Source organism: Polypterus senegalus, chromosome 10 (genome assembly GCF_016835505.1).
Source record: "Polypterus senegalus isolate Bchr_013 chromosome 10, ASM1683550v1, whole genome shotgun sequence".
In the NCBI taxonomy this organism is placed as follows: Eukaryota; Metazoa; Chordata; class Cladistia; order Polypteriformes; family Polypteridae; genus Polypterus; species Polypterus senegalus.
Window position 1 is genome coordinate 52,986,628 of NC_053163.1, and position 12,073 is coordinate 52,998,700.

General features: G+C 36.7%; 1 protein-coding gene across 4 annotated transcripts in view; it reads right to left on the reverse strand.

The window, feature by feature from the left end:
* Positions 1-271: 271 nt before the first annotated feature.
* The window catches only part of klhl4 (kelch-like family member 4), a 452,146-nt gene continuing 440,344 nt past the window's right edge, over positions 272-12,073 (reverse strand). For all 4 annotated transcript variants that reach the window (XM_039765785.1, XM_039765784.1, XM_039765783.1 and 1 more), the window contains one exon: positions 272-627. In XM_039765785.1, coding sequence (XP_039621719.1) covers positions 568-627 — 60 coding nt within the window. In that variant the 3' untranslated portion in view covers positions 272-567. The remainder of the gene's footprint in view (positions 628-12,073) is intronic.

The following is a 12,073-nucleotide window of genomic DNA, read 5'->3' on the forward strand; positions in this document are numbered from 1 at the left end:
CTAACTTTCATTTGAAATAAAAAAATACTAAATCATTAAACAGACTATAATGCAACTAACAGAAAGTAACTGCATATGCCAATTTAATGATGGTATTATGTACATATATCACATATGAAAAAGACATGAAAAATGTATGAAAATCAACTCTCTGCCAAGAAATTAGAAAATGACATTTTTAAAAATTAAAAATCAGTTTGTTTTTATTTTTTAAGTTGAAAATGGTATTTTATACTGTAATGAGCTGTATTTTTATTCAAATAAAGCATCATCAACAGTAAGAATATTTTATTGCCAATTAAGAATACCAATGTTCTCATGCTTTTTGCAAACTTTAACTGCTATCAAAAATACTACTGTATAAATTCTTAGCATTTTATAATTAGGTAAAATTATTTACAACATTTGGTCACTTTCTTTTAGGTCAAAGATATCAAACTTTTTACAAAGAATGTTATCTGGGTTTTTGCTCACATTTCTAAAAATTCAAAACTGAGATTATTGTGATGTTAAAGATGTTTGTGCTTGATTGTAACAAGGATGGCATATCTTCTTTCTTTTAATTCCTCATGGTTGTTTGACAACAATAACACAAGCTCCAGCTCTCCCAATGTTGAGAGGCACCTCCTGTGGGAATTTAAAAATAGAAGTCAGACACTGTAATGTTATTATACTTGTAGCATATAATTACTGAATAAGTGACTTTTGCAATATAGACACAAGGCATTTTTGGAATTACGTAAGATTATTATTTACAAATAAGTAGTTAAAAAATCAGAATTGAAAAATTTGAATTTTTCCAAACAGTATTTTTTTTCGAGTGCTTTAAAAATGTCATTATTTGCTACCATAAATGGTCATGGCTTATTTAATATTTAACTGTTATTATGTACATAAACAAACACAGTCAATTACATTAATTGATTTGTTTGACTGCAACATACTAGCTGGTCATCAGAAGCAATACCTATAAAAATGACTGACAAAACCCAAACAAGATAAAAACAAAATTGCTTGTGTTTTTATGTGTCAATGCAGCCTTTGACTATTAAGCTGATAATACAGCAGTCTCTTCAGGTGTCTGACTTGTACATTGTGACTGGCAAATCTGACTCTGGTGATTCTTTTAATGGCAGCACATTTTGTGTGAAATAAGAAATATTTGTACTGCACATACATAACCATACAGACAAAACAAAGCAAATCCTATATGGTGAAACCAAGCAATACATGATTTTTGTAAAACAAAAAAAAAAATAAAGAACAAAAAGTGAAATTTAAAAGGACTCAAAGCGTGTTGAAACAAATATAAAGATGTAGATATATGTATGGTCAAAGCAAAAGTAAACTTTTTTTGCATTTTATCATGTTAGTGTCTATATAAAGGCCTGGAGTGATACCAAGGTTACTCATCTCTCTTTCCAATGTTAGGAGGTGAGAGATATGGAAGCCGTGGTGACCTTAGGGCCCTTAAGGTTCACCTTGCCTTTCCAAATCTCTGGTCCTAGAACTTGGTGTAGCAACTTGAACAAGTTTTACCTGTTGGAAGCCACTGACACACAGAATTTTAATTAACATCCCTAACTTCGCTTAGCACTTCGATGACACCCCTCCCCCCACCCTCTGAGACTTAATAACTACTTGTATAAATCTAGACCAAAGTAATATTAAAAGAGTTTAGGGAACAGCCAAAAGAAGAAGAAAGAAAGTTTATTTATTAGAGCAAAAAATGCAATATAAAGATTAATGATTAAATGCAAAATGTTCTGTGCTTCATCACAATTTGATCGCTAAAGTGTACAGAGATATCCTTGGATTTTATGGCTTGCTTTTTAATCTGACATGGAGTGTAAATTGTGGGACCTTATATATGTGCCTTTCTAAACTATGTCCAATCAATTCAGTTTGACACATGTGGACTCCAATCATGTTTTGAGACATTTTCTATTACTTGATTATAACTGTTTGTGCCATTTTTAACAGAACACTTCATTGCTGCTATTAATAGCATTTAACATGTGGGCTGTTTAAAGGTGGGCGGCACAATGGTGCAGTGGTAGTGCTGTTGCCACACAGGAAGGACACCTGGGTTTGCTTCCCGGGTCCTTCCTGCGTTGAGTTTGCATGTTCTCCCCGTGTCTGCGTGGGTTCCCTCCCACAGTCTTAAGACATGCAGGTTAGGTGCATTGGTGATCCTAAATTGTCCTTGGTGTGTGGGTATGTGTGTGTGTGTCCTGCAGTGGGCTGGCACCATGCCCGAGATTTGTTCCTGCCTTGTGCTCTGTGTCGGCTGGGATTGGCTTTAGCAGATCCCCGAGACCCTGTGTTAGGATACAGTATAGCGGGTTGGACAATGAATGACTGACTGAATGACTGGCTGTTTAAAGACAACTGTTACCACTGCCACTTTGGTGTGGTTTTAGTTGATTGCAATGGTTTTCTTTGGTTCATTTTGTGCTTTTCATTTAGTCAGGTTTATGGTCTTTTCAGCTTGCATCTTGTTGCGTTTTCTGGTTTTAGATGAGTTTCTGGTAATTTCATCTAATTTTACTTTTTAGATTATGAACTTTAGCTTGTGATCGTTTTTTTTTTATATAATTTTGTTAATTCATTTCAGCACTTTTACTTGTTTGGAATTTTTTAATTTCTAAATTAAATTTTTTCATTTTTACATCAAATTGTTAATAAATTATATTAATAATGTTCCAAGTTCCCAAAGCCAGTCTCCATTGCCAGGGTCTAGTCCATCTACGTCTTTCCTTTTGCCCACCACTAGATAGATAGATAGATAGATAGATAGATAGATAGATAGATAGATAGATAGATAGATAGATAGATAGATAGATAGATAGATAGATAGATAGATAGATAGATAGATAGATAGATACTTTATTAATCCCAAGGGGAAATTTACATACTCCAGCAGCAGCATACTGATAAAAACAATATTACATTAAAGATTGATAACAATGAAAGTATAACAGACAGACAATAATTTTGTATAATATTAACATTTAAACAGGTGGAAATGAAGAGTCGCATAGTGTGGGGGAGGAACGATCTCTTCAGTCTGTCAGTGGTGGAGGACAGTGACAGCAGTCTGTCGCTGAAGCTGCTCCTCTGTCTGGAGATGATCCTGTTCAGTGGATGCAGTGGATTTTCCATTATTGACAGGAGCTTGCTCACCACCCGTTCTGCCACGGATGTCAAACTGTCCAGCTCTGTGCCTACAATAGAGCCTGCCTTCCTGTTGTGATGTGAGATTTTACATATAACTTGATAAATGTTTTGTATGTCTTTATTTATAATTTAGGCAAACCAATGTAATTTAGTGGTACCTTGGTGAGAGGCATTCTTGTTCATCCCCCCCATGTTTACGACTTTTCTTTGTAATTTTACGACAGGATTTGGGGGATGTGTCTTAAACCAGTTTGATGAGCATTTCTTTGCTAAAGTCTTTTCCCCCATCCCCCACACAAAGCCAGGTTAGTGTAATATATGGTCTTTGGGGGTTTGAACAGGAGATAAGATGTTCTATTTCACCCATTGGTCTGAGGTATGGCTGTTTGGAATTGGCTAGTCTCAGAGGCCTTTAAGTACCATGATGTCCTATTGGTTCTAGGAATTGGAGAGAACATCTATAAATTTGCTTGCTCAACCACATTCTCTCTCTCTCTAACTAACATATGATGAAGACGCATCTCTCTTGCTAACCTGTGAGGATGAAGACCACACAATGAAGAGCACAGCTCAGCAGCCATATTGAACAGACATGTGGCTGAAAGCTGAGCACCAACGATGCCTCAACTAGAGACATTTTAAGTAACTGCAAATCTGTGTGCCACCTGAATTACACACCACCATTTTATCAGGTTGTATGGTTGCCAATATTCAAATGTACTTTGCATTTTGTTATTATTTATGAATATTATCAGTAATACAATATTTTATGTGTAACTTAACTCCTGCTTGTCTTTCTACTACATCTAATTGCCTGAGGTTATAGATATAGAAGGGAAGGTGGGGATAAGTTATAAACAGTGGTAAGTCTGTGAGATTAGGCATTCTAAGGCTGCATATTAATAATACAATAGGGGAAAGTAGAGCAATACATATATTACTCTACCAAGATAAAACACTTCCTCACTAGTTTGTCCAGGTGTGAGGCATCCCTCTTCTTTATGCTGCCTCCCCATCACACCACCGCATAGAAGAGGGTGGTCGCCACAACCGCCTGATAGAACATCTGCAGCATCTTATTGCAGATGTTAAAAGACGCCAGCCTTCTAAGGAAGTATAGTCGGCTCTGTCCTTTCTTACACAGCGTATCAGTATTGGCAGTCCAGTCCAATTTATCATCAAGCTGCACTCCCAGGTATTTATAGGTCTGCACCCTCTGCACACAGTCACCTCTGATGATCACAGGGTCAATAAGGGGCCTGGTCCTCCTAAAAGCCACCACCAGCTCCTTGGTTTTACTGGTGTTTAGTTGTAGGTGGTTTGAGTCGCACCATTTAACAAAGTCTTTGATTAGTTTCCTATACTCCTCCTCCTGCCCACAACTGATGCAGCTGACGATAGCAGTGTCGTCTGCAAACTTTTGCATGTGGCAGGACTCCGAGTTGTACTGGAAGTCCAATGTATATAGGCTGAACAGGACCGGAGAAAGTACAGTCCCCTGCAGCGCTCCTGTGTTGCTGACCACAGTGTCAGACCTGCAGTTCCCGAGACGCATATACTGAGGTCTTTAAGATAGTCCATGATCCATGCTACCAGGTATGAATCTACTCCCATCTCTGTCAGCTTGTCCCTGAGGAGCATTGCATCCAACCCTCAGCCTTTGCGTTACATTGTTTTATTAGGCTGAGCCCAGCCAATTTCTGTAGGTTGCCTTAACCACCAGATGCTATAGGAAAAAGTGGGCATTGCCAGTTTTTCTAGGCTTTGTTTGCACATCAGTCCTGTTAAGGCAGCAGATTTAACAGACATCCAGCTGCACAAAACCCCCTTTACATCTGAAAAAAAGTGAACGAACTCCAGCTTATACCAGGATCTGCCTGTATTTTATCTGATAACAAAGGTGTAAATTAGAGTTAGGCCAACACCTTAGCAGAGGCACCTCTGCAGACGTCTTTATCCAGAAGGTGCAAAATGGACTTAAGCTAGAACAAAGATCATAGTTCAAGGAATGACAACTATGATAGACAAAATAATACACCTATGGGAAAGTACTGATTTGTAGTGGAAGTGACTTTAATCCAGTCATGAGAGATTCCACTTTCATTCAGAGACTAGCTTCTCCCTCTGTCATGGGCATACTAAACTGAACTCCCTGCACAGTCTGTTAGGGCACTCTTTGCAAAGTTACCTTCTCAATCCATTCTCTGAAACCAGGAATCTGATGAGATTCTCCCTCTTCAGGAAGCTGAAAACTGGCAATTTCTTCTTTTTAGGGAGCTGAAAGCATGAGATCCATTCTGCTGAGAAGCAGACAATACTTCAAGAAGGGAACTTCAGCATCTAAACTCTTCTGACAGAATGAGTAAACTTTTCCATATAAAGTTGCAGAAGACATAGCAGAATGAAAGTTGAGAAAATAGCATCACATAACACCACAATGAAAGCATCATGTAGCAAAGAAACAGAGTACACTGTAGTGTAGGAAGAATCCTCCACTTGAACTGGGAGCAGCAACAAAAGCAACAACTTCACATAATATTGGACATCATCTTTAAATACTTGGTACCATAAAACTGTTTAACACTAGAATCCCTAAAGCCTATGCAAAAAGATGTAATCCCGGGCCACCTTAAAATCCTTCACTCATGTTGCAATGGTATTTTCTAGATTATTTTGCTCAATTCAAGATAACTCGTCTTAAGTTATCTGATTTAGATATAGAGTGTAATTCCAAGAAAATTTTGACTTAAAAAAAGCACAAATGTGAGAGAAAAGCCTGTTATCAACTACAGTGATAAGCATAGCAGGACATATATTCTTATTTCAAGAACCAAAACTTTCTAGGCTTATCTTGTTTTAAGAAATGAGTAAGACACAACCCAATACTTAAGCTCTTTTTATTCCAGAAAGGTTTTAGAATACAACCTTGATTTTGTTAACAACTACAACATTTCGGATTAACACTTGCCTAATTCAGTGGCCTTTCTCTGTGACTAGTATGATTTAACAGCTGGATTCCCTGCAAAGGGTAGTACTGTATTATATTCAAATGGTAATTTTTTTCTTTAAATCAAAATGGTTTCCACATTTTAAAATAAATGACCCTTGTATAAAAATGTTTCTGGTGGTTTGATGCAAGAGTTTTCTCACTGTGTCAAATAAATGGCTTAATCCAAAAAAGTGTTGCTGGAATTTAACAACATAAAAAGAAAAGTTTAAGAATTTAGCAATCTTTAAAAGTTTTATATAGTTCAATGATATCCCCAAGGTAGTACTTCACAAGAATATATATTTTGTTTTTCAGTAGTCTCACAGGAATTAAAATCAACCAGCTTTATAGCATCAACAAAATGGGTGGACTTATCCAGGTTAGAGATTTTAATTTCAAATGATAAAACATCTCTATCATAGAACATAGCACCATGAACTTGAAACTCCAAACAATGTAGTGTTGATTTGGCTCAAATGTCATTTTAAACTCAACGCCACAAACGAGCAGCAAATTAAACAACGCCAAATCATCTTTGGTGTCTAAACAGCAAAAGTATGAGTGTTGGGCCACTGTAGCCATTATGTGGTGTAACATACAGGATCGTTACATTATTTTAGCAAAAAAATGTATTTACGTCATGACATTGTTGAGTATATGAAAAGCTAATGGTATGATTACAGTTTCTTTGCAGTGTCCAATTGTTTTTTATTTTTTTTTACAAGTATGGCTATCTTTTTTTCAAATATAATATTCAGTGCTGTTTTTGCCCCCTTCTTTGGATGTAATGGAGCATACCTTTCTTTGAGCATGCGTAAACGCGTTCCCTGCGAAGCGTTCTTAGCTTTCCCGCGCATCAGACATTACATTTCGAAACATTCTCATCATAAGGTTATTAACAATGTTACAATCATTACATAGATAGCTAAAATGCTGCTTTGCTCTATGCAGCTGATAAGTAACATATTTCTGCATATAAACCAATGGATTCACTTGATGAAGTCACACTGGAATTATTAAAAGGTAAGTTTCTAATTGACATTTACTTTTGCTGCAGTGCATTCTGTTTTTATGAATCCACAAGAATTCATCTGTCCACGTTGATACCTATAATCATTACCACACAAAACAGAAGTAGCGTAGTGGGGCAAGGTAGTTTCGTGTAACCATTACATATAATTTTAAAAATAAATGCAGGTGTTTATGTTATAAATATTTATTTTTTCATTTCCGGTTTTCACCTTTGCAATTTATCTATCAAACACTGGCCTCAATTATAACTTCCACTGCATGCAGTTCTTGCATTCAAACATATTGGTACATTTAGCACTTCTCTTGCCATTTTAGGCATTAATGACAGGTTTGAGGCTGCACAGCAACAATGGGCTCTTTTTATCGAGCGCCATCATTGTTAGATTTCATATATACAGAGAGTTATTATGAAATAAATTTTTGTTAAATGCTGTTGATTTATTTATTTGTTACAGTGATTTAGGAAAAAAGCTGTTAGATGTTCTGATACAGACTTCTACTTGTTTAAAAATAAATTGAAACGTATCTTTTAAAAATGTGCTAAGTTCTAACTACATTGCATGCGCCTCATGCTATTACCGGTAGTAAAAGCAAACACGACCCAAGTTGCTTCTATTAGAGATACCCTTAAAGGAAAACTTTAAAATTTAGAGGCCAGTATTTTAAAATTATTATTGATTTTGAGGTACAGTATGTGAGCTCATTGCTCGAATATAAAAAGATTGCTGCACTTGAAACTGCAAGGGGGCACCCATCCCGCTTAACTTCGATAGCAATACCATACATGAGCGCGTCATATAAAATAAATAGAAGGTTTGTGGCTTGACTTGTACAGCTTTGCCTATATTCTAGAGCCATCCCTGAGTGAGACAATGCTCTTTATTACTTTAATGGCATAGGTGAAGGCCCCAGTCTAAGTGAAATGTTAACGCCCTGCTAATTTTATACATTCTCAAATTAAGTTAGTAAGTCGTATGTATCGTGTCCTTGAATACACCTCTGTAGGATATCTCTACTTGCCTAAAACCTCAGTATGATATATTTGTTCAGAAAATAAACAAAATATAAAACATTTTTAAAAAGGTATCATGATTTGCACTTGTTGCAGTGGGCTGGCGCCCTGCCTGGAGTTTGTTTCCTGCCTTGCACCCTGTATTTACTCGGATTGGCTCCAGCAGAACCCCCGTGACCCTGTAGTTAGGATATAGTAGGTTAGATAATGGATGGATGGATGGATTTGCACTTGTACCATCTTTCAAGAAACTCTTAAACGTAACAAAATGTGTAAATTTAGCACTTAAAGCGTAAAACCTGAGTTGGAAATGACTGCTAGTAATTGTGCAAAAGACATCCAAATATGAATGAATTACTGGTCTTCTCTGTTGCTTTCAAATTGCAAATGTTACAGAAGATTTTCTAGGGACTTTTCCACGTGAAGATATGAACATTTCCTTCAAAGAAAAACCTCCTGGCCAGCAGTATATCAAGAGGTCAGCATTATTTAATTTTTTTTTACGAAATATTGTTGAGCAAACAATGTATTTATTATCACTTTTGCTTTATTCTTTTTGTTTAGATTAAAGACTCCTGAAGCAACTTTTATGTCAGAAGTGTCCATGTCCTGATGATATTTGAGATCAAGCAGGGGAGAAATATAAATGATAATAGGTAAAAGGAGGACGTTTATGTTGTCATCACTTTAATATCATAAATATATATTTATAGATGTGGAAATTAGAAGAGTAGAAACTTGGGTTTGGTCCATCTCAATTAAAATTTTCCATAATTCAATAAAAGCAGTTTGAAATGTCACACCTGAGCACAGGACAGCTCATGCATCCATCAAGGCTGTTGCCCCAACATGTTCACCCCACCATATGAATCTTTGCGTAAGTCTATATTAATTTATAAATATTTTGATAAACTTTTTCATCATGGCGCCAGAGAATAATAGTGTGTTACATGTTAATCAGCACACACAAGTAAGAATTTCATAGTACTCATGTAGCACTTATTTAGTTCAATACAACATAGTGTGAAAATACTCCATATCAATAGATAACTAAGCACATATTGTTTCTGTGCTTTATCAGGAAAGAAGATGACTACTATCTTGTTTTTAGTTACCTAAAAATTTAACAATGAAAATATAAGCGGTCAGATATTTGAGCAATGCTGTCTTTGATTACTAATTTCATTTATGTTAAATAAAAGTAAATATTTCCATTTATGTCAGTTCATAATTCATAAACAGTTTATTGATAACTGGTGACTATTTTCAATGTCCCTTTCCTGTATGTTTTTTTAACAGGAGCTGCAGTTTTCTGTGCAGCAAGATAACTTACAAGATAGCTGTGCATCTCCCTCCTCTTCTGAATGCAATACTCTAAAAAATGCTAGTCTTTCACCTAGCCCCTCAATCCAGTGAGCAAGGATGCTCCAGAAAACTTTTAAGAGAAGCCAGCCCCTCTAAAATCATTCAACTACCAAGCCCCGAATACATACTTCATAGTAACAGTGAGTTGGAGCAGGTCAGAAAACATTACTTTGAACGTCAGCACATAGGAAAAGAGGAGCATTGAATTCTTTCAAAGGATCTTCTCTGTAGATTAATTAGAAATACAGTGCCCAACATAGTGCCGATACTAAGGACAACAACAAGGGAAGACAAATATACCTCCAAACATGAGGTTTCTTCAATGGCAAAATGTATAATGAAGTATTATTCCAATGCTGCGTGCAGCTGAAGATCAAATTCATGGGTGAGCGTAAATAACTAGTTTTTATAGGGGTTTTAGACTGAGCAGTCACACCTTGTATTCACTTGCACACTTTTTAAAAGAGTATAATCTCATTACAGGAACCTGTGTTTAAACAACTCCTGAAATGGCTACAAAATATCTGCACACCTCAGAAGTATCAGGGCTCTATGCCTCAAATAAATAGAGAAATGTCTCAGCGTCACCATTGACAAGCCTGATGCTGCTGAAGTCGAGAATTCAGGCGAGGCTGATTACACTGAATCATCGGATAATTGTATTGTTTCAGAGATGCTTGTTAACATGTCACCTTCTAGTCATACCCAAGGAGTTACAGCAGAGAAAGAATGTGAACCATCTGGTAAGTGCACAATAGATATGGTCATATCCCATCTTTGTTCAAACTGTTTAGAAAACACAACTGATTTGATTATTCATTTATATTATTCATTATGCAGTTACCTAGCTCCTTGATCATGAATTTAATGCACAGAGGTCAAATGTGACACTTGGTGCCATGGCCCACCTGCCAAGTTGTTTTGCCTGCCTATGGTAAAGTCATCCCTGACGGAGGATCGCAGGAATCAAGGGAAAAAGGGTCCTTTCATCGGATTGGCTGGCCCAGCACTGTTTCAGCCGTGGAATGGCCAAATGGGGCAGGCAGCTTGATGGATGAGGTCTCCAGGACTCTAAAAATATCCAAATCTTATTATATATCATCATCTACTTTTGATTTCTGCTCCGTACTTCTAAAATTTTTATTTTTATGCTGTATTGAGGATTTGTTCTGTTCTGTGTATTGTTATGTATTGTATTGACCACCTTCTTTTGACACCCACTGCACGCCCAACCTACCTGGAAAGGGGTCTCTCTTTAAACTGCCTTTCCCAAGGTTTCTTCCATTTTTCCCTACAAGGTTTTTTTTGGGAGTTTTTCCTTGTCTTCTTAGAGAGTCAAGGCTGGGGGGCTGTCAAGAGGCAGGGCCTGTTAAAGCCCATTGTGGCACTTCCTGTGTGATTTTGGGCTATACAAAAATAAACTGTATTGTATTGTATTATATTTATAGATTCTATGGGAGGCTTACCCGTGCTTTAAAGAACTGGATCATGTAAGTACATAAAACACAGACACTTGGACTGAAAGTGTTTTTGAAAATGGTTTCTTAAACCTAATCCATGACATATTTTCAAATTCTTTCCCTCTCAAGGTAATACGACGGCCATGAAATTTTCTGACTTTTTATTTTGTGTTGTCTTGAAAAATTTGCCGAAATCCGCTTCTCAATAGCTTAGTGCAAATAAATGCTACAGTAGCACAAAGTAGTTGGGGGTCTCCAAGACACCCCCATTCATGAAAACGTTACCATTATTGTACAAGTGTTTTTGCTTCGCTTTATATTTGATTTTTCTATTTAAATGTGTATTTTCTTTGGTTTATATTTTCTTAGTCCTGCCTGAGACATTGCTGGTGCATAGTTTGTTGAGGAGCAAGTTCAGTTGATGTGTTTATGAACAATGAGTCAACGACCAACAAAGAAATTCAACGCAAGCGAAGCCCTGGCTGAAATAATGAAGGAGTTGTCGGATTTCGATACATCAGACAACTCAAATGAAGAGGACAATGATAATGGAAGTAATACTGTGTCAAGTGATGAGGAAACAAAAACTGATGATGAAACAGCCCGGTGGAGATGCAACAAATGTACCTAAGAAGTGATGCTGTCACATGTGCCCAATTGCAAAGGAGAGATTGATAAAGGCCGCTTGCTCCCAGTGCAAACTTTCGGTTTGCCAGGAATGTGAACCATCTGATAAGTGCACAATAGAGATTTAGAGTGTTCCCTTGTGTGTCTGGCCTACAAACAAGTTGAAGTTGAGGCAGATTCTGAGTGACTGTTCTGTATGTGAATCCGACGTGTAACTGACGTCTTGTTTTAGTGCTACTATGACTCCATTTTATATGATTTGGTGAACACTAATCACGCATTACTATTAAAAAGGTAACATGTAAACCATTGAAAATTTACATCACATTTACTTCATTTCAGAGGTAGTAAAAATTTATGAAGTTATTGTATTGCCTTTTAGGCAGATTTAACCAGTTTAAAAATGGT